At 39.9% G+C, this 24058-nt stretch overlaps 1 protein-coding gene across 1 annotated transcript; it reads right to left on the reverse strand.

Moving 5' to 3' along the window:
* Nucleotides 1-101: 101 nt before the first annotated feature.
* Nucleotides 102-23754, reverse strand: LOC123697558 (ribosome biogenesis protein BOP1 homolog). Its single transcript, XM_045644102.1, has 13 exons — nt 23579-23754; nt 23390-23503; nt 23170-23247; nt 22344-22626; nt 10436-10598; nt 6758-6899; nt 6150-6332; nt 5847-5996; nt 5455-5622; nt 4955-5129; nt 4393-4623; nt 489-1062; nt 102-294 (listed from the first exon to the last, which is right to left on the reverse strand). The coding sequence occupies exons 1-13, from the start codon at nt 23663-23665 to the stop codon at nt 141-143; spliced, it is 2502 nt and encodes an 833-aa protein (XP_045500058.1). The 5' UTR covers nt 23666-23754; the 3' UTR covers nt 102-140.
* Between the last annotated feature and the right edge of the window lie 304 nt (nt 23755-24058).

A 24058-nucleotide genomic window follows, 5' to 3' on the forward strand; every position in this document is an offset into this window, starting at 1 on the left:
AATGAAATAAAGGTTATATTTGATACTTGACGTAATTTAGGATTTTGTCTGTAACTTATTAAATGGCAATTTTTGAATGGGAATAAAACATCAAGTTTCTGTTGACATCGTTTTATATAATAAATGTTTGTACATATAGTCTATGCATAGAGGCGGATGGTGCCGTCGGCGCAGGCGGCGATGAGCCAGGGCTGCGTGGGGTGGAAGCGCACCTCCAGCACGCACAGCTCGTCGCGCTTCTCGCCGCCGCGCAGCTGCTTCAGCGGGACCAGTAGCGGGTTTTGGAGCAGGTCGCTGGAGACATTATTTTATATTATTAATATTGGCTGTTCAATTTTACCAAACAAATAACTAACGTACATGCTGTTTATTTTACAATAATTTTGGTTAGGGAGCGATCTACTTTATTGATTGTTTAATCATTAATGTATGAGCGCACCAGGCTAGTATGTTATCGAGCCCGTCGGATTGATCGTCGGTATACTCACTTGTAGACCATGCCGTGCGAGACGACAATGTAGGGGTCGTCGCCGGCGGAGGCGAAGAGCGGGTAGCGCGCGCTGAAGGCCACGGAGCGCACGGCGCCCCCGTGCAGGCGCAGCGTCTGGTACGGGCGCGCCGACAGCTCCAGGTCGAACCACGCCAGCTTGCGGTCGTACGCGCCCACCAGCAGGTTGTCGCCGCGCGGGTGCGGCGCCAGGCAGCTCACCCACTGCGCGCCCGTCTCCAGCTTGCGCACCAGCTCCTGGCGCGCCAGGTCGTACACGCGCACGGCGCGCTGCGTGGCCACGAGCAGCTGCGGCCGCTGCGGGTGGAAGGCGGCGCACTGCACCAGCCCCTTGGCCGTGCGGAAGGGCAGCTGCGAGCGGCGCCGCGACAGCTGGTGCACGAGCACGGCCCGCGCGGCGCCCTCGCGCAGCGTCACCGCCACGTAGTCGCCGCGCGCGTGCCAGCTCACGTGCGCCACGGGCTTGAAGTGCCGCACGGACAGCCGCACGCCGCTGGCCCACTGCTGCTCGCTCACCGGCTCCCACGTCACGCACGACCGCGTGCGCTCGTCCACTGTACATATACATCAAATTCTGCCCATTAAACACTTTACAGTATTTGTGATGAGCGGGAAGTTGAATTTTGTGGTGTGAGTTGTGTAGGGACTAGAGTAGGGTTCAGAACCGGGAAATCCCGGAACCGAAAATCCCGGGAATTCCCGGTTCTTTTTTAGTAAAATGGAACCGGGAAATAAATTTTGATTCCCGGTTCTTTCGGTTCTTTCGGGAATATTATTTAATACTACTAGTTTATCTATTACTCTTTCAAACTTCTATTCCTACTATCTAATTCATTACTTTTCTTCGCTGTAAAACTCTTATTCACTGTTATTTTACTTTTCCACACTTTCTACTGTTCAAAAGTTCAAAACTTTATTGTAAATAGCTTCGAGCTTATAGAAAAAACGCGTGAAATACATGGTCGCTCTGTCCCTGCTTCGTGGAAGACTGCCTCTGTACACCCGATCCCTAAAAAAGGCGATCGTTCTGATCTATCCAACTACAGACCTATCGCGATTACCTCTTTACTCTCAAAAGTGATGGAAAGCATCATTAACGGCCAACTCTTGGGTTATTTGGAGGAAAACCAGTTGATCAGTGACCGACAGTATGGCTTTCGCCATGGACGGTCAGCTGGTGATCTCCTAGTTCTCTTAACCCATCGTTAGGCTACGGCAATCGAGAGTATAGGGGAGGCCTTAGCGGTTAGTCTGGACGTTGCAAAAGCCTTCGATCGGGTGTGGCATCGGGCTCTTCTCTCGAAACTTCCAGCCTATTCTATATTCCCAGAGAAATTATGTAAGTGGATTGCCAGCATTCTTACATCTCGTAGTATCCGGGTGTTGGTTGACGGTATGAGCTCTGTACTACTGCCCGTGAATGATGGCGTCCCTCAAGGCTGCGTCCTTTCACCCACACTGTTCTTACTGCATATCAATGACATGTTACAAATTAGTAACATTCATTGCTATGCAGATGACAGTACTGGAGATGCTATATATACCGGCCGCCCCAATTTTTCTCGAGAACACGTCAATACAAACCGAAACATACTTGTGTCCAATATTGAGGCTCTCCTTGGTGAAGTCTCTGAGTGGGGTCGACAAAATCTTGTCCGATTTAACCCTGACAAGACGCAAGTATGTATATACATTCACAGCCAAGAAAACCCCATTTCTCACAGCTCCCTTATTTGAGAACACTCCCCTAAGCATATAGCCTAGTATCGGAATTCTTGGTGTCGATATATCTGATGACGTTCAGTTCCGCTATCATTTGGAAGGTAAAGCTACTTTAGCTTCTAAAAAAATGGGCGTCCTAGAGCGAAGCAGTATTTCAGGCCAGGTCATCTCTTGTTACTTTATAAAGCGCAAATACGGCATCATATGGAATACTGCTCTCATCTCTGGGCCGGCGCCCCACAATATCAACTCCTTCCACTCGATAGCATGCAACGAAGAGCCGTCAGAGTTATCGGCAACCGTGCACTTACCGATCGGCTGGATTCACTAGCTTTACTACGAGACGTGGCATCTTTATGTGTATTCTATCGTCTGTACAATGGGGAGTGTTCTGATGAGTTGTTTGAACTGTTACCTGCCGCAGAATTCCACCATTGTTCTGCTCGACACAAGGCAAAGTTTCATGCTCACCACTTGTTGGATGACATTTATTTTTGCTAGTTATTAATTTATTAGTCTAATAACTTTTATTTGAGGATTGAAAAGTGTGCCCTAAGGATAAGTAGCTGCCTATTTTTTGCCATTTCATTGATAGTAGGTACCTAAATACTTATTTACATCCATATAAATGACAAGTAGAAAGGCTGATTGATGGTGACTTTTATTTAATTACTTAAGAAGACTGATGATTAAAGTCTGATTTATGCTAATGTTATTTTTTTTAGATTTCTTTGAATTTACAATAAAAATATTTGAATATTTTATTGTAGTTTACTTTTGACTTGTTGTTAACACACATAACACTTGTTTAAAATTTTATAATACAAAAAACTCCCAAGTCCCGAAAATACCGAAAGAACCGGGAAATCCCGGTTCCTTTAAGGAAAAGTACCGAAATTCCCGGTTCTCAAAAAAGAGACCGGTTCCGGAAACCCTAGACTAGAGGGACTAGGGTGATATAACATGTGGTGTGTTGTGTGATGTGACGTGTTGTTATATTGTGTTATGTCGTGATGTGTCGTGTTGTGACGTGTTCGGACTTCGGTGTTGTGTCGTTGTGTGACGTGTTGTGTCACGTTGAGACGTGTTGTGACGTGTTGTGTCGTGTTGTGACGTGTTGTGACGTGTTGTTTCATGTCGTGACGTGTTGCGACGTGTGTTTTCATGATGTAGCGCGCTGACGTGTTGCGACGTGTTGTGTCATGTTGCGACGTGTTTTGACGTGTTGTGTCATGTTGTGACGTGTTTGGACGTGTTTTGACGTGTTGTGACTTGTGACGTGCTGTGACATGTTGCGACGTGTTGTGTCGTGTTGAGTCATGTTGTGATGTGTTGTGACGTGTTGTCACGTGGTGATGTGTTGTCGTGTTGTCATGTTTTGACGTGTTGTGACGTGTTGTGTCATGTTGTGACGTGTTGGGACGTGTTATTTCATGTTGTGACGTGTTGCGACGTGCGTTTTCATGATGTAGCGAGGTGACATGTTGCGACGTGTTTTGACGTGTTGAGTCATGTTGTGACGTGTTTTGACGTGTTGTGTCAAGTTGCGACGTGATTGGACGTGTTGTGACTTGTGACGTGCTGTGACATGTTGCGACGTGTTGTGTCGTGTTGAGTCATGTTGTGACTGTTTTGACGTGTTGTGTCAAGTTGCGACGTGTTTGGACGTGTTTTGACGTATTGTGACTTGTGACGTGCTGTGACATGTTGCGACGTGTTGTGTCGTGTTGAGTCATGTTGTGACGTGTTTTGACGTGTTGTGTCAAGTTGCGACGTGCTGTGACATGTTGCGACGTGTTGTGTCGTGTTGAGTCATGTTGTGACTGTTTTGACGTGTTGTGTCAAGTTGCGACGTGTTTGGACGTGTTTTGACTTTTGACGTATTGTGACTTGTGACGTGCTGTGACATGTTGTGACGTGATGTGTCATGTTGTGACGTGTTTTGACGTGTTGTGTCAAGTTGCGACGTGTTTGGACGTGTTTTGACGTATTGTGACTTGTGACGTGCTGTGAAATGTTGCGACGTGTTTTGACGTGTTGAGTCATGTTGTGATGTGTTGTGTCATGTTGTGATGTGTTGTGTTGTGACGTGCTGTGACGTGTTGTGACGTATTGTAACCACGCTACTGGATAGCGCGTGGCGGTGGGTCGTGTGCACTCACTGACGACGTCGTGCGCGGGCGGCGCGTCGCGCAGCAGCAGGTCGGTGCGCGCGGCGGTGCGGTGCGCGCCCACGCCCGCGCCCGGGTTGAGCAGCAGCAGGCGCGCGCCCACCGCCGCCGCCACCAGGCTCAGCCCGCCGCTCGGCGTCCACAGCGCGCGCGACACGCCCTCCCCGCCCTCCCCGCCCAGCTGCAGCGTGCGCAGGCACCGCCCCGTGCTCGTCTCCCATACTGCGCACAAAATAACCGGAACACAATTTATAGTTCTGTCGAGAACATAGTACATATATGCATATAATATGCAATTTTTTAAATTTTATTTTAAAACAAAAAAAAGCAAATAAAATTTGATGACATTATGCAATATATCTTGAATCTTGATATATTTCTCCACCTATCTACAACAAAATATAGTTCTTAATCGTAGGTCGTAATAATATGTTATGATGTGCTCACTAATTTAGGGATTACACAGCAAATGTTTCTTAGTAAATAATTTTTAAGCCTATTTGTATCAATTCTAATTTGTGAACCAAATTTAAAAAAATAAATGTGCAGTAACCGCGCAGCGTGCCGTCGTCCCCGCCCGACAGCACGTACTGCCCGCTGGGGTCGAAGTCCACCGCGCGCACGAGCCCGCTGTGCCCGCGCAGCTGCAGCACCTCGCCCGTGGGGAACGGCTGCAGGTCGCGCGGGGACGGCAGCTTCGGCACCAGCTCCTCCGCGTTTATCGTCAGCTATAAACAATTATATACTTGTTATCCGATTTGCAAAAGAAAAATTAACAAATACTAAGTGCCAACACCTAGTTACAATGACCATAGCATTTTAACTTGAAAATGTGTTGATTTTGAAGTAAAATTTGAATTATTTCGAAAAACTTAATAATGTTCAAAATAGATTAAATAAATTCTTATTCTTTTGTGAATCTTAAAAAAATCGATAATGTGTAAACTATACACAACTTATAGTAATAGTAAAAAGGCTTATTACAAATACAAATGTTATTCTGCACGAAACATGATTCATGAACAGTCACTAGCACAGCACACCCGCACTCACCCGCATCTTGATGGCCCTGGGCGCCAGGTAGAGGTCGAGGCAGCGCAGGAAGCGCTCGCGCACGAAGCGCGGGTAGGCGGGCACCGCGCGCAGCGAGCCGTGCGCCTCAGGCAGGAACGTGTACTTGCGCTTCCACGGCGTCTCCGCCAGCTTGTCCCACTCCTTCATCTGAACACGTTTTACTTATTAGTTGCTAGTATATCCGTTGGAAAGTTTCAAATGCATAATTTTAATTTTTAAACGACTTAAAAAAAGGAGGAGATTCTCAATTCAGCCGGTATATTTTTTATGTATGTTTATATAATATTTATATTCGAAATGGGAAAAGATTACAAATTACAATCCCATGAATGTGTGCAGTAAGCCCTGTATGCGTGTGAGTGTGGGCGCACCTCCTTCTTGTCGAGCAGGTACTCGGGCGGCGGGTTGTAGCTCTCGGCGTGCGCGGGCAGCGCGCGGCGCGGCGCGGGGATGTGCCGCGCGCCGCCGCGGGACCCAGAGTCCTCGGCGGCGGAGCCCCACAGGTCATAGAACTTCTTCTCCTGCGCAATCATACATGATGATTTATAATTAAATGTTTTCATAAAAAATTTAACATCTGGAACGGGACCCAAAGTATCTATTTCAGTTTACATAATGTCTAATGGAAATGAATAGTAAATATTATGTAACAATAGCGATGTAAAGTGACATACCCGCTTGCCCTTGCGCTCCTGCGCGATCTGGCGGCGCGTCTTGGTCCAGCCCATCTTGAGCGCGTGCACGATGCGCGCCACGTGCAGCTGCTCGTCGCGCGACGGCAGGAACGAGCGCTTGTGCTCGGGGAACGCGCGCAGCGGCGTCGCCAGCACCTCGCGCGAGAACCACTCCACCCACGGCTGCAACACCACGTTTACGTTGAGACGTACCACATATTTAGCAAAATTTAGAATATAGAACAACATTTAGTTCAAAAATTACAAAACTGATTAAAAAAAGGAAACTTAAAGTGGTATTGTAATTTTTGCATGCACAATGTATATTACAATCAATTTTGTGAGAAAAATTTGTAACAAATTTTGTTAAAATACTATTGTTGCTGGTAGTAGTAAAATATATCTATATTTTTCCATTTGTTATCAAAAAATGTTTAATTTATTTTATTTTAAAATAAAAATTATCCTAAATAGATCAATTTTAAATAGTTTTGAACTGGTCGTTTACTTTATCTTACCTTATTTAATTGAATTTCAAAACCTAAGAAAGAAAACTACCGTACTTAACACTAATAAATACCCCTGCTAAGATAAAAATGATTCTCTACCTCATATTCATCATGTGTTTCTGACGGTATATTACTCTTCCGGATTCTCTCTATGAGTTTCAAATCATCCTTTGACAATATGACGTCTTGCCCAGTAGCAGGGTCCTTTACAGTCCGCCAAAATTCTGGATCTTCACATTTTCTGTAAATTTGAACGATTAGCAACTCTTTTAAAAATGCAATACTAATTTTTTTTTTATTTTTATTTTATTTGCAACACAAACACATATAACAATAATATAGGTACAATACTTATTATAATATATAAAGCTACACTACCACTGATTCACTGACTGACTGACATCGCTTTTCTCGGAAACTACGTGGAAAGTGGGGGGGATTTTGGCGTGATCGTGTAGAGGTGCGCCGAGTGACCAGAGGAAAAATATAGCGAACTCCAACACCCTGGACAAGAGGGTGGACCCCTGGAGGTGCGCAAAAACGGTGATACCTGGAGGGGGGGTGTCTGAACAAAAAATGCTCAGAACTGGTGGCGATTACCAGGGGAGGTGGAAAAATGGGGATTTTCGCGAAAACAAGATGGCCGCCGTACTTTGCCAAAATCGCCGTTTATGAATCCTTACGTCTCAAATTTGGTACACGTGCTCTGTTCGAGCCGGCGAATCGATCGGTGCCCCGTTCGAGTGGCTCCGGGCCCCCGTTTCCAACTTCCATACAACGTAAACTCCAACGGCCCGCGGAAACGGTGCGAGTTGGGTGGGGGGTGCCGGAACTAAAAATGATCACCACCCTGGGACGCTACCAGGGAGCCATAGTGGGTCGCTCGATTTTGGATTTTTTCCATTTTTGGCGCAAACATAAAAACGTAAATTTAGACAAGGTGGCGCATCGCGGAAATACACTCACACCATGTTCGTACTCGCCCAGCTCCCAGGATATCCAGAAAAATCCGAAATCTTAAACTTTCCCTCATCTCTCGAAGACGGTCAACGGCCCGCGCAAACGGTAGCAGCTACATCTGGGGTGCTCGAACTAAACTTGGAGTAGACCTCGAGCAATTACCACAGATAGTGAAAAAAATTCAAAATGGCGGAAAAAATGGCCGCCGCCATACAAATTCTAAAACGGCCATCGCTGGTCCGATTGCGCTGAAACTTGGCACAGGGGCTTAAATCGAGCCGCACATTAAGTTGGTATACTTATAATCGAGTTTCCATCGCTGGTTTCCGAGTTTCATACAACGCAAAATTCGTCGGCTCTCTGAAACGGCGCGAGATAGGTGGGGGGTGTAGAACTAAAAAATGATCAGGAAGATCGGGTGCTACCAGGGCAATCGAGAAATTTCAAATTGGACGCAATTTTTTTTCAAAAAATGGCCAATTTTTCAAAGCAAGATGGTGGCGCCGGTTCCGTCACGATCGGTCTGAAAATTGACTTCTGTGCTTTGATTGGTCAGATTTACAAAACTGCATACTCAGAATTTCTCTCCGACCCCCGGTTTCCATTTTCCATACATCACGAAATTCAACGGCTCTCTGAACTGGTGGCACTTAGGTTGGGGTCACCACGGTAAAAAATGTTTAAAAACTTGGTCCGCTTCCAGGCACATAAAAATTTTTGCTAAAAAGCGAAATTTTTTTTTTCGAAAATTTTGTATGGAAATTTCCATAGTAGGAAGGGTAATAGGAATAGCATCGGCAAAAGACGGCACCGCGGGCTGCTTGCTGCCCGCGCACCGCGCAACTTCGAGGGTTGACAGCCTCCCGGAGTAGAAAATATTTATTAACTTTTGAACTACCGCACGAGCCAAGCGAGCGAAGCGAGCGAGTCACGGCAGCGGCCAGCGTAAATATTCAAATAGGTAGCGAGGAGCGAAGCGACGAGCGTGTTAGGTTAACTTTTGAACTACTTACCGCACGAGCCAAGCGAGCGAAGCGAGCGAGTCGCATCAACGGCCGGCCTAAATATTCAAATAGGTAGCGAGGAGCGAAGCGACGAGCGTGTTAGGTTAACTTATGAACTACCTACCGCACGAGCCAAGCGAGCGAAGCGAGCGAGTTGCGGCAGCGGCCGGCCTAAATATTCAAATAGGTAGCGAGGAGCGAAGCGACGAGCGTGTTAGGTTAACTCTTGAACAGTTTATTATGAAAAGTCACTGCCCGCTATCGATAGACGTTTCAAAAATTTTACCAATATTTGAATAAGTAATTTATAAGCAGTTTAAGTAGCGAGGAGCGAAGCGACGAGCGTGTAAGGTTAACTTTTGAACTACCACACGAGCCATGCGAGCGAAGCGAGCGAGTCACGGCAGCGGCCGGCCTATATATTCAAATAGGTAGCGAGGAGCGAAGCGACGAGCATGTTAGGTTAACTTTTGAACTACCTATCGCACGAGCCAAGCGAGCGAAGCGAGCGAGACGCGGCAGCGGCCGGCCTAAATATTCAAATAGGTAGCGAGGAGCGAAGCGACGAGCGTGTTAGGTTAACTCTTGAACAGTTTATTATGAAAAGTCACTACCCGCTATCGATAAGACGTTTCAAAAATTTAACAATATTTGAATAAGTAATTTATAAGCAGTTTCGACTAACTGTAGAATCGCTCTTAGCAGATGTTACAAATGGAAAGGAAATTCGAATGCATTTTCAAATGACTGAAGATTTCTGCCCTGGGATGAGCCGCGAGCTGCTTGCAGCTCGCGCACCACGCACCCTCGAAGGTGGACAGCCCCCCGGAATAGAAAATATTTGAATGGGGAATTTATAAGCATTACCGACTGACTGTAGAATCGCTGTTAGGAGATGTAACAAATGGATAGGAAATTCGAATGCATTTTCAAATGACTGAAGATTTCTGCCCTGGGATGAGCCGCGAGCTGCTTGCAGCTCGCGCACCACGCACCCTCGAAGCTGGACAGCCCCCCGGAATAGAAAATATTTGAATGGGGAATTTATAAGCATTACCGACTGACTGTAGAATCGCTGTTAGGTGATGTAACAAATGGAAAGGAAATTCGAATGCATTTTCAAATGACTGAAGATTTCTGCCCTGGGATGAGCCGCGAGCTGCTTGCAGCTCGCGCACCACGCACCCTCGAAGGTGGACAGCCCCCCGGAATAGAAAATATTTGAATGGGGAATTTATAAGCATTACCGACTGACTGTAGAATCGCTGTTAGCAGATGTAACAAATGGACAGAAAATCCGAATATATTTTCAAATGACTGCCCTATTGCTTCAACCCAGGGGCAAAAGGGGCTCGCGGGCTGCTTGCAGCCCGCGCACAACGCACCAGCTAGTTTAACTTTATAAACCTTAATGACTAATTGTTATTGCAATAACATGTGTTGACTACTAGACTATAAATTACAATCGCTTACACATAAACAAAGAGTAATCAATATACTAATTAACAGATAATAGGTAATTTAAAAAGGGGAATGGTACAATACTACTAGAGACAAATTTCTAATCTATTGAAGGACCTGCGACAGTATAGTAAGGTTATCAAATAGGCATTTCCGAAATCTAATAGGTTTACTCGCGATAATGTCAAGATCTGGAATTATCTCGCACAACTTATTGTAATTTGTGCAGATTCTGTTTAGAGTGCTATGATATGCTCTTTGGGTGCGGTGGATTGGCAACGTGAAAGTTCGATTATTTCGATTACTTCTAAGTGGTATATGATAATACAAAGTTTAAGGAAAAAAGATATACTTGAGGAACTCATCAATCTGGTCGCGTTGTGGGGGCTTCGCTATCCGTCGGCCGTCCAGGTCATAGCCTATGTGTGGGTACTCATTGTACCACCACATGGGCACATCTCCTGCTGTGTTCACTCGGTCCTCTTCATCTGATGTGTCGCCCGACTCATACTCATCTGAAGATAATTATTGTACAATTACTGATATGGTGGTGGTATTAATCTTATTAATTGCTAGCTGCGCGACGCAGTTTCTCCCGCGTGGCTCCGCTCCTGTTGGTCTTAGCTTGATGACATATTATAATTTATAGCCTGTAGCCTTCCTTGATCTACGGGCTATCTCACACTGAAATAATTTTTCGAATCCAACCAGTAGTTCCTGAGATTAGCGCGTTCAAACTAACAAACTATTCAGCTTTATAATATTATAGTAGAGCCATTTTAATAGGCAACATTTGACAGTTCAACAAAATTCAACATCGACGACAGAGAATAATATGATATTTCGTTTTGTTAGAACTGCACATTAGCTTAACTTTTTTCAATTACGATTACATATTTATAATAATAATGACCGATACAAGTAATTTTAAGATTTCATTTTACTGATAAACCATCCTAAACACACACATAATTTTACACACAAAAGTAGGAGATAGACATTGTTATGACACAAGAAACAGAAATAAAATTGAAATTCCATTTTTCCGGCTAGCTAAAGTTAAAAATTCATTTATGGGTCAAGGTATACGCTTTTACAACAGAATTCCTCATAATATTAAAGAGTTCAGTAGTTCTAAATTTAAAACTTATATAAAAAATGTACTTATTCAGAGAGCCTATTACAGTATTAAGGAATATATGGACGATAAAAACCCATGGAGGGTTGTCGCGTAAAAACCACAGGACAGTTCTTTGGCATTGGAGGGGTCTTGTTATGTGCGGGTGTAATAAAAGATGAATAACTACGTAAAGGTTATATTTCGTTAACTACATATATTTAACCGTATGTAATTAATATTCGACCTAATGCGACCCACCCGCGTCCCGACAAGCCCGTAACTGTATGTGCATAGCGCACGAACTGTTTATATATGAGTTACCGTGTGAACTTTCTTAGCGTTACACTTGAAATTCGATAACTCATAAATTGGCTTGTCGACGCTACATCATTCCCCCCTTAAAAAATAAAAAGGGTATACAATTAAAAAAAAAACTTACAATTAAACTAAACAATAAACAGATGGGTGTACATAAAGTGTCGCTATATAAGGTTACAAAATGTTTACAATATAAAGTATAAAAAATGTTCACAATATAAATCAATCATAACGTATACAAGTGGTTAACAGTAGATGGCGCTGAATTCTACATTTCTAGTTTATTTGAGTTTTTGCGTAATTGGAAAAGATTAAGGTCGTAGGAATAGTCATGGCGATTACTGAATATTATATTTTATTTAAATATGTCATATCATTGCCTTAAAATCCACCCAATTCGGTAAAACCATGCGTTTTAACATCTGTCATTGCATACAGGGTCGTTTACACACACAGACGTATACAAAAATGATAAAGATTGAACTCTAGATGGCGTGAATGTAAAACAAGTTTGGCGTGTATGTATTTGAGTAGTTAGTATCATATTATATTCTGAATTTCTGATCCATGCCTATTCACTCAAAACTACCTAATAACACTAATGATTTGTAACAGTAAATTATTTCAATAGGTAGGTATTTGAACATTTCCCAACAAGACGTAAGAATAATTATTCGTAGGTATACAAGATACAATAACAAATCTAATACACTATTTATTATTTTATTATTTACTAGCGGTCCGCCCCGGCTTCGCCCGTGGTACATGTTTACGTTTTCTCTCCATAAGAAGTAAGAACCATCCTCGTACTTCAAGGAATATAATAAAAAAAGAATTATCGAAATCGGTTCAGCCGTTCTCGAGTTATGCGCTTACCAACACATTTTGCGATTCATTTTTATATTAGACTAGCGGTCCGCCCCGGCTTCGCCCGTGGTACATGTTTACGTTTTCTCTACATAAGAACCATCCTCGTACTTCAAGGAATATAATAAAAAAAGAATTATCGAAATCGGTTCAGCCGTTCTCGAGTTATGCGCTTACCAACACATTTTGCGATTCATTTATATATATATAAGATTATGTGAAAATAACCAGGAAGGTGAAAAACATATTTACGAAAACATAGTAACATATGGCTGTCGCTACAATAATTATATTTCAATTTTATCTTTTTATACCTAGTAGAACTGGCCGACGATAAAAAAAATCGTATTAGAATACAATATATTACGGAACAAAAAAAGGATTGTAACTGAATTAGGTAGGTATGTTTGTTTCTGGGCGCACCGTTTTTGACGACGCGACGCGACGCGCGACGTAAGCGTATAGGTATAGGTACCTACTTTGCTAAAACAAACTAATAAAATTGTGTGTCTGTCTGAAAATTCGGAAAAGCATATTTTGCAAGTTTGTGATTACTTTGATGGTTTACCGATTTATAATAATATTGTATATATATCGTTGTTTAAAAAATATTCAAACACAATAAAATATGATATACTGATTTATCACTGGTTTCAGTGATGAACTGATGAGTCAATGTTAGCCACTATACTTTCGTCATACGTGTGTATGATTGATGTGATTTGCAACGTGGTGATATTTCAGAAAAATCACGGGTCAAATTGTCCCACCGAAAATATAACTGCGTTATAAGAATAACTATACCTACGATAAATTATACATAATACAATATAGTCTCAAATGCATACTAGTGAAATATTTTATTTAAATCAATAAAATAAAAAAAAAATAAAAAATAATAATAATACAAAAATAAATTCACAACACAAGAAAATCCGCGCGCAAATCATAGCGCGTGACAATGAAATCAAGAACTTTCGAGCCGACGCGACGCGGACGACGAAGGAGCCTTTTTTTTTTTTTTTTTTTTTTAAAGTGGGGAAATCTTGCATAGATACCCACGGCGTCCGGGGAAAGGGCCGTGGGTTATGTCGGATTCCTACCGACCAAAACCCCACTGTGTTCCATCAAGCCACAAACAAAAGTACCTACAATCATAGGCGGCTCGTGACAAAATTGTATGGCCGTGTTCACTTGAAATAAAACAACGAAAATAGGTACCTACAATAGCGTTAGCAGTACAAAAAAAATGAGCACCACATTATAAATGTCTATTTAATATTTATACACTAAAAATTATAGAGTATTTCAAAACGAATTCAATTATTATTTAGCAATAATTAGAAAATCCCCGAATTTGCATTCGTGATCGTATTCATAGTGTTTGTCTACACTAATATTATAAAGAGGAAAACTTTGTTTGTTTGTTTGATTGTAATGAATAGGCTCATAAACTACTGGACATTTTACCAATGTTTGCAAGTTTGTGATTACTTTGATAGTTTACCGATTTATAATAATTGTATACTTATATCATTGTTTAAAAATATTCAAACACAATATGATATAGGTACTGATTTATCACTGGTTTCAGTGATGAACTGATGAGTCAATGTTAGCCACAATACTAATCACTTTCGTCATACATGTGTATGAACTATGATTGATGTGATTTGCAATGTGGTGAAATTTCATAAAAATCACGGGCCAATTTTTTGTTTTGAATCCCACCGAAAATACATATATTACTAATTGCGTTATTAGAATAATTAATTACTATACCCACGATCAATTATTACAATTTACAATATAGTCTCAAATGCATACTAGAGAAACATTGCAATTTGAATCAATTAAAATGCTTAACATACAAAAATAAATTCACAACACAAGAAATTCCGCGCGCAAATCATAGCGCGTGTCAATGAAATCAAGAATGTAATTTATATCAAGCCGACGACGACGCCGAACTAAAGTACCTACAGTACCATTTACCTTCAGTGTACAATACAGTTTACAGACCTACGACGGACGAACAATAATGAGTAATAAATTGTTTACAAAAAAAAACATAGTTTCTAAGGTCATTAGTTTTATTTTATTTTATTGTTATTTTCTTTGAACGATTGGAAATGAAATTACTCAATTTTTACACAGAACTTTGATTTATTAGAATTATGCTCATTATGTATAAGATAACGAACGCGAATGCACGACATCTAGCGCGTCTTATGTCTAAACATCGCCTTTCGTTTAGACATTGACGCGCTAGATCTGTAATAAGTATATAGTCTATGCGCTAGATGTCGTGCTTTATGTCGTGTTTCGCTTGGCAAAAGTCACGCACACTACTGTAGAAGTGTCAAATTTTTCCGGTATTTTACTGTTGTTTTTCTAAGTAAATATTGTAAATTATTGATTAAAAAGGTCGAACGCGCACACATTTCATTATAGAGAAGTGATAAAATGATTAGTTTTAAAGAAATAGTGTCTGTGTTAAGTGTTTAGAGGTAATCAAAAATGTATGGAGGGACGGTCGGAACATCCACCTTAACACCTAATTTCGTTAAACTATTTATGTTATTACAAAAACTCGGTTGGGTCTTCTAAGTGGCGTGCGATAATTGTTACACGTCATCTAACACTTAGTAACATTAACATTTCAAATCCCAATACGTTTTTCTTACACTTGTATCGTTTAATATTACAAAGGCTATTACTAAACACTCAAAAGCCATAAATCAAAAGTGCTTAAATTTCTTAGTAGTAAACATTTCAATAAAAACTTAACACAAACATAAATTTGAAATACCATAGGTACCTAAAACGTTAAACCATTAACAATGAACTCGTTTCAAATTTCACAAGTGCTATTATTTATTAAATACGATGTGTTGATTACTAAGTATTTATTATACATTTCTATGAAGTCTTATATGAATACTTATAATCATCGTAATTCTAATAAATTTAAAATAGTTGAAACAATTACAAATACAATACTATTACCTAAATCGTACTGGTAATCGTATAGCTCTTCCACTACGCGTGGTATGTGTATTAGGCAATTCACTACTTGGAATTTGTAATGGAACCTCAGTATCTGCCCCAGATGTCGTATCACTATCATCATTCAAATAATATGCAGGTTTTAGACGGTCTACAGATATTCTAACTTTCCTGCCAGTCATTTGAATGTAAAATACCTTTTCCTCTCGACTCAGCACACGATAAGGACCGTCGTATGTTGGTTGTAGAGGCTTACGCACTGCGTCGTTTCTTACAAAAACATAATCGCATTTTTCTAAATCGGGGTGAATAAATATGTTCCGTCTTACATTCTGCCTAATAGCTACTGACTGATATTTCCTAATAGTATCTCGTAATTTACTTACATACTCAAGACTGCTATCTATTTCAAAACTCGATTTTTTATCGTAATAATCACCTGGTAATCGTAAAGTTGTTCCGTATGTAATTTCTGCTGCGCTTATGCCGGTATCACTTCTTACTGCTGTTCTAAGTCCTAGCAACACAGTTGGTAATTCCGTAACCCAAGATGATGATATATTGCATAAGCGAGCCGTTAATGCCGCTTTAAGCGACCTATGCCAACGCTCTACCGCCCCGTTACTCTGTGGGTGGTAAGGTGTCGTACGCAACTTATTAATACCTAATAACTTCATTAGTGTAGCAAATAATTGACTTTCGAATTGGCGTCCTTGATCGCTTGTTAGCCTTTTCGGACAACCAAAACGAGAGATCCATCCTTCATATATTACACGCGAAATCGTTTCAGCAGTTATATCTTTCGTAGGAAAACATTCTGGCCATCGCGTCCCCCTATCAACTATGGTTAGGCAATACCTAAAACCTTCGGGTGAAGTGGGTAAAGGTCCAATTAAATCAACATGAATATGTTCAAACCTATCGCACTGCGGAAACGATCCTAAACCTGACATTGTATGACGATTAACCTTCGATCGTTGACATTCAATGCATGTTTTAGCCCATTGGCCAACGTGACGATTCATATTTGGCCAATAAAAACGATTTTGAATCAATTTGCGTGTAGTCCTTATTCCGGGATGACATAAATTATGTACACTATCAAAAGCAATACGTCGAAATTTATCAGTCAAGTAGGGTCTAATTTTATCATTATCTAAATTACAGTAAATAAATGTACCACTTTCAGGTAACATAATTTTCTTTAACCTATTATTAGCGTCTTTCGAATTAGATAATTGCAACAAATAAGAATCCTGTTGTTGATCCTTAGCAAGTTCCGCGTAATCTATTACAGTGGGACAACTTATTGTTGCGACTAGAGATAACGAATCCGCAACGACATTATCTTTCCCATTTACGTGCCTCAAATCCGTTGTGAACTCACTAATGAATATCAAGTGTCGTGTACGTCTGGGTAACTCTTTCTCGCTATTTACTTTAGAAAATGCATAAATCAACGGTTTGTGATCCGTATACACTGTTAACTGTCGTCCTTCGACCATATTTCGAAAATGACGAATAGCCAAGTAAATTGCTAATAACTCCCTATCATACGTACTATACTTGCGTTCAGTCTTAGATAGATTCTTAGAAAAATAACCTAAAGGTAACCATTCATTATTTGCACGTTGTTGTAAAACTGCACCTACATGTGTATCCGATGCGTCCGTCATAAGTGCAAGCGATGCGTCGGCCATAGGGTGCGACAACGTGATCGCATTACACAAGCTCGACTTACATTGTTCAAATGCTTGTTCGGCGATTGATGTCCACACAATGGGTGTCTTATCTTTCTTTTTAGAGCCATGAATAAAACTACTGAGAATCGATTGTGATGAAACTGCGTTAGGTAAATGCGCTCTATAAAAGTTTACCATACCTAAAAATCGTCGTAATTGTTCAATGTTTTCGGGCCTAGGAAATTCATTAATAGCTTTTACTTTATCATCAAGCGGGCGAATACCATTGGACGTAACATGATAACCAACAAAGTCGATTTCCGTCTTCCCAAATGTACATTTCGCTAAATTAATTGTAATATTGTACTTATTAAATTGTTTAAATAATGATTCTAAATGTCTACGATGTTCGTTTTCATTTGATGAAGCTATTATTATATCATCAATATAACAAAAAATATTATCTTTACTGTCCGCGTCTAGGTCCTGAAAAACAGTATGATGCATGAATCGCTGAAACGTTTGCGCAGCGTTACGCAAACCGAACGTCATGCGCGGAAATTCGAATAACCCAAACGGCGTTATTATTGCAGTTTTCTCTACATCTTCCGGTGCAACAGGAATACAATGATAAGCTCTATTTATGTCGATTTTAGAAAATATTTTTTTACCAGCCAATAAATACGTAAAATCTGATAAGCGCGGTATAGGATATCGGTCCGGCTTAGTTATAGTATTAAGCTTTCTATAGTCCCCGCACGGACGTAACTCGCCATTCTTCTTAGGTACCACGTGGAGTGGACTAGCCCAAGGACTCTTAGAAGGTCGGCATATACCTGCTTCCTGCATGTAACGAAATTCTTCCCTGACTTTTTTATATCTAGCTGGAGGTAGAGGTCTAGCCCGGGCAAACACTGGAGGTCCAGTCGTTTCAATATGATGAAAAACACCGTGGCTAGGTATTTCCTTGTACGATGAAGGCTTTGTTATATCTAGGTACTTACATAACAAGTCGTGAAATTGATGAGTTTCCTCAACTGTTGTCACAGACGGTTGATTCACCTTAATAACACTAGCTACTGATTTTAACTTTGTTAAACTATCAATTAATCGACATGATCTTAAATCTACAATCAAACCATGATGTGCTAAAAAATCTGCACCTAATATGGGTTGTGTTACCTCGGCGATAATAAATGACCATTTATACGGTCGCCGTAAATTAAGATCTAAAGTCATTAACTTAGTACCGAATGTCTTAATTACACTACCGTTTGCCGCGTATAATTTATAGTCACTACACTCACTCGCGAATCGGTTATATTTCGACACTGGTAAAACTGAAACATTCGCGCCGGTGTCCACTAAAAACTTAATATTACTTTTTCTATCTCTTATACACAGGCGTTTATTTACGGTGGAACAGACATCCGCCTTTGTCTGCACCGTATTTAGTTTTTTGTTTGGCTCTCCTGCTGTTTCTGCCACGCACAAGGTTGAATGCACTTGCTGGCATTGTTCTTATATCGGTAATGAAAAAAACATAACCAATTGGGATTTTTTTGTTTTGAAGGTCCTGCCCGATCGCGACTTCGCGATGCGGAGCGATGCACGCGATTCCCATACCTTCTAAAACTAAACGATCTGCCTCTCGAACCTGTAGATTCCAGCTGGTTTAACCGCTGCGTTAACTGTGTAATCTGCTCAACTAGCGTAGGTTGTATTGTGGATATTTTATCTCTGGCACTCGATACCTCCTGTATCTCCGCGAAACGTGTCGTTTCTATAACTTTATCTGCCATGTTAGCTAATTTCTCTGTATCCTTTAATTCGCTAACAGTGAGGACTGCTTGTACGGCTGCGGGTAAATGTCCCATCCACAGCATCGTCAATGTTTCCTCTGAGAATTTTTTTCGAGCCAGATCTCGCATACGCCGTAAAAGTTGAGAAGGCTTCTGTTCGCCCAACTCAAGTTCTTTCAATAATTTCTGGACCTGACGCACTTCCGATTCTTCATAGACTACGAGCAACCGGTTTTTCAATGCTTCGTACTTCTTTGTATCGGGTGGTGCTAATACAATGTCACTAACCTGCTCAACGTGTTCGCGACTTAATTTCGCTACCACCAGGTTATATTTCGATTCGTCCGCCAGCTTCTGATTCGCCACCACTGCTTCAAACTGCGCGAACCAAAGTCGTGGTGATTCTTTCCAGAAGTCTGGAATTCTACTCGACACAGTGATCTGCGCGAGAGCATTTCCACTCTCGTCCGCTCTTATTGGAACTGCCGGATTCATTTTGAATTAAATTTTAAACAAACGATATCTATGCAATTCACTATAATAATGTTCACTTTTCGCCGGGAGTCACCAATGGAGGGGTCTTGTTATGTGCGGGTGTAATAAAAGATGAATAACTACGTAAAGGTTATATTTCGTTAACTACATATATTTAACCGTATGTAATTAATATTCGACCTAATGCGACCCACCCGCGTCCCGACAAGCCCGTAACTGTATGTGCATAGCGCACGAACTGTTTATATATGAGTTACCGTGTGAACTTTCTTAGCGTTACACTTGAAATTCGATAACTCATAAATTGGCTTGTCGACGCTACAGCATATTATGATTATAATGTACATATAACACATATAATGTATTTTGTAAAATTAAATTGTAAAACTGACATGATTAAAAAGAGCAACTAACGTAATGGCACCGAATACCGACCACTGATTGATACGGCTAAATGAATCCTTTAAAAGATAAATTAAATACTCTAGAGGTCATAAGAAAAAATGATATTATGAAAGATTACGAACTTATATTTTAAAATATGCACATAATTGTATTTCATAATGGCTTTTTATTACCTAAATTTGGATTTTAATTGTCACGACTGGAAATTAACTGAAAGCACCATTTTCCGACCGACTGAGTACAAATACACGTGTTTCCGACCACTGAGTAGCTAGATTCCGACCAGTCAAATATTTTCTACTAAAATCAACTTTATGATAATAGAAATACAATGGAAATTCGTAAAAACCCGTTTCGTCTTTTCACTGCATCACGCGTGGACCGATTTCGATAATTCTTTTTTTATTATATTACTTGAAGTACGAGGATGGTTCTTATGGAGAGATATTTTAAATGATATTTTAAACTAGCACACATCATCCACACACACACTAAATTAGAATGTCCCATTGACTAATTTGCCCAATTCTAAAATCCATTTCACCAAAAGTATTATTTCAGCTAATGAGAATACTTCAGCCTCTTTTTTATCACTCATGATGATGACCTGAAATAAACGCATGCAATTTCACTCAAGCACAGCGCAAGCAAAAGCAACCCAGTTGGACGGAAACAGGGAAATATATCGCACCTAGATTCCGACCAAACCTAAATTTGCGTAATAAAGCCTCTAAACCGAAATTGATATTCATTTTTAGTTCATTTCTATTTCATATGTACACTTATAAAGATCTCACAATTTCGTAGTTATGCAATTATGTGTCATAAACGTAAAATATAGGGTTTTTAAACCAGACCGGTCTTTGTAAATGAATAACAAAAAAATCAAAAAAAAGTGTCAGTTAAAACGTATATTACAAATAATCCATTAAAGTTAGCATTGGTCGCATACAGGTGTAGTATGTAAGCATAGCGTTTAGAATAAATAACTTAATACGAAACCTCCACAAAACAACATGCATAATAGATAATTACCTTCTTTTACAAAGTGCGAAATTCCGTTTACCGACCGATTCGGTCGGATTTCGGAATGTTGTTATTTTGAAAAGCTCCTCATTCCGTCCATAATTATTTGTCCAAAAAAACCTATAAAAACACGCTATCTTTGCATGTATATTTTAAAATTAATAATTTAATAAAACGTTCAAAGTAAATTAACCACAAACTTACCAGAGTATTTAGCGTAAAAAATCCAAATGTTTATTTTCACCGTTTTATGTTTTTTTCGCATTCAATTCAATACAAACTACACCCTCGCCTAGCTTTTCTTGGATTGACGAAATGTCGGTTAAAATTTGAAACCCAATTTTGGACAGATGACGCACGATAAGTGATTGGATCGAAAGCCTTCAGTTTCACGAGTGTCGCGCGTATTTTAAACGTTTTATCAAATAAAAATCAAAATGGTCGGATAGAGGAGGCTAGTCGGAAACCGGTGCCGTTACGTTATGGAGTTTCTTGCCGATTCTTCTCCGTAGATACTGCTTTCCGAATCGGTGGTAAATGTTAAAATATGTAATGACGTTTCAAAAGTGCTTCTAAAAGAAGTCTAATTGAATAAATAAATGTTTGAGTTTGAGTTTGAGTTTAAACATAATAAACAATTTCTGAATTGAAGAACTGACGTTGCTACAATTCTGTGTCAATAAACCTTTTTTCTTTTTAAATACTAGAGACGTTACTCTAAAAATCGAAATCTGACATCTAGAATCGAATGCATTGATTACTTGTGAATAAAAATCATCATAAATTAATAAATTCGATTGACAAATGTTTCAAATCCGTATCGATTAATACACTTCAATCGATGTTTTTAAGCAGGTTACCTCTCTTCGAAGATAAAATTGATAGACGTCAAATGTTGCCTATTAAATTGGCTCGACTATACTATAGTCGATAGGTTATTGCAATTATAATAAAATTGTTAAAAGAAACAAAAAAAAAGTATTTTCAAGTCATAAATTTTTTTTTTTTTTTTTTTTTTTTATTGCAACCCCGGCAATGGAGCAGGCGACCCACTTGATGGTAGGTGATGGTCGCCGCCCATGACAGTTCACAACATTAGGGAACGTATTGCCGGTTTTTAGGTGGAAGAAGGCTTTTGAGGTGGGTGTAGGCTTTTTTCTTGAAGGTTCCCATGTCATATTGGTTGGGGAACACGGAAGGTGGTAGTTTGTTCCACAAGAGTGTGGCTCTAGGCAAGAAATGCCGTGCAAAACGCACAGTTGTCGAACGCCATGCATCGAGATGGTGACGATGATATTTTTGTTTGTGCCGAGCAGTGCGGTGATGGAATTCTGCAGGTGGTATCAATGCAAACAGTTCCTCAGAACACTCGCCGTTGTAAATGCGATAAAACACACATAGAGACGCAACATCACGCCTCAAAGCCAATGGATCGAGCCGATCGGTGAGCTCAGGAAGGTCGACAATGCGGCAGGCACGACGCTGAAGGCGGTCAAATAAAATAAATAAAATATCTTGTCCTTTCTTATACATTACCTTTTTTCTGCACTGGTTCTGTTGTGACAGTGGCTTCACTAATCTTATTAGCTAGCAGGTCCACACTGTCCTCAGTGTTCTTGCTCCCTTTTTTCACTGTTTTTTTAGGAGTAACTTTTCTTCTGTCTTTTACTTTAGTATTTTTACTAGTGTCGGAGCTTGCACCTGATGGTACATTCCCTGCTGACTCAGCTCCACTGTCTGGACTGTCATCCTCAGAGGATTCTGTATTTTCTTCACTATCTTCATTTGATTCGTCTTCTTCTTCTGAATCTGTCAAATCCTGGAATTAAAATGTTATTCATTAGTAACTGTAATTGCATTTTTTTTATAGGTAATGAAAATTAACCTTAAAGAAATATATTTCTAAAACTGTGTTGAAATCTTTTAGCTCACAACAGCAATTTTATGTTAATATAATATGATCTATCACTGTTTTGAAATGTCACATTCACATTCACACGTGGACATTTCTTTGATTATATAGACTGAAAAGCAAATATTACATCCTATTCTACTAGTATTATAAAGGTGAAAGTTTGTGAGGATGGATGTATGTGTATGTGTTTGTTTGGTACTCATTCAGGCAAATACTACTGAACCGATTACAATGAAATTTAGTCAGATATAAAGGGCCCTGTATATACATAGGAAGTTTTATCCTGGAAATCCCACGGGAACTATGCGTATGCATAGTCATATTATATATATATTTTACTTTTTTTAATCAGTTTTAGTTATATTATGTAGTAGTTTTAGTTATATATATAGCAGGTTTTCATTGAAAACGTGGGCAGAAAGCTAGTATATTATAATTTATACTTACAGATGAATCGTCGGCCGATTGATCATCATCATCATCATCATCTAGAACTGAGTCCGCACTATCTTCAAACATTACTTTCTAAAAATGTGAAATTAAATTAATAAAAAAATTGACATAGTGTAAACCTTATATTATAACAAACAAGACCTATACAAGACCTATATGAATTATTTTTAAAAGTAAATAAGCAGTAACTAATTTAGTTTTGTAAAGATCTTACATCTTGTTCAACATCGGAGTCCGCTTCTTGCTCCTGCTCTGAATCTGTTGCATCATCTCCATGATCCAAATCTCCTTTAATTAAGTCTTCATCAGTGTCTGAAGCATTGTCTTCCTGCAAAACGTTAGCAATTAAACACAATGAGACCTAATAACAAGAGTTATAGTAGAGGGAAGATTGAGTTCTTACTTCAGCATTTTTATTAACAATGCAACTTTTGTTTCCTTCACCAGTCTCTATTTTTCTTTTTAACAAACCAGCACGAAAAGGTGGCATTTTGATATATACTTATATTAGAACCACCTGTTTAAAGTTTTAAAAACACGTGTATACCAAACTACATTATTTGAAATCAAAATAATGGTGACAAGGGACAACTGACAACTGTCAACTGACAGCAGACATCTATCAGATAATTGATTACTGTTTATAGGAAACGGAAAGGAAATCGTCACTTAATGCAGCGCATATTAAAAATAAAATTGAATGTTACATTTTTCAACATAAATAATGTATTCTGTGTATCAAGAAGCTTATATCTAATACCCTGGAGATTGCACTATGACCATTAACTTGTAACAAGAAAATATGACCTTCAATGACGTCAGTCATGTTTTTTGTCTCTTTCTGTCGAGTGACCACGCTGGTTTGTAAATTCATGATTTTTCA

This window comes from Colias croceus, chromosome 14, assembly GCF_905220415.1.
Source record: "Colias croceus chromosome 14, ilColCroc2.1".
In the NCBI taxonomy this organism is placed as follows: domain Eukaryota; kingdom Metazoa; phylum Arthropoda; class Insecta; order Lepidoptera; family Pieridae; genus Colias; species Colias croceus.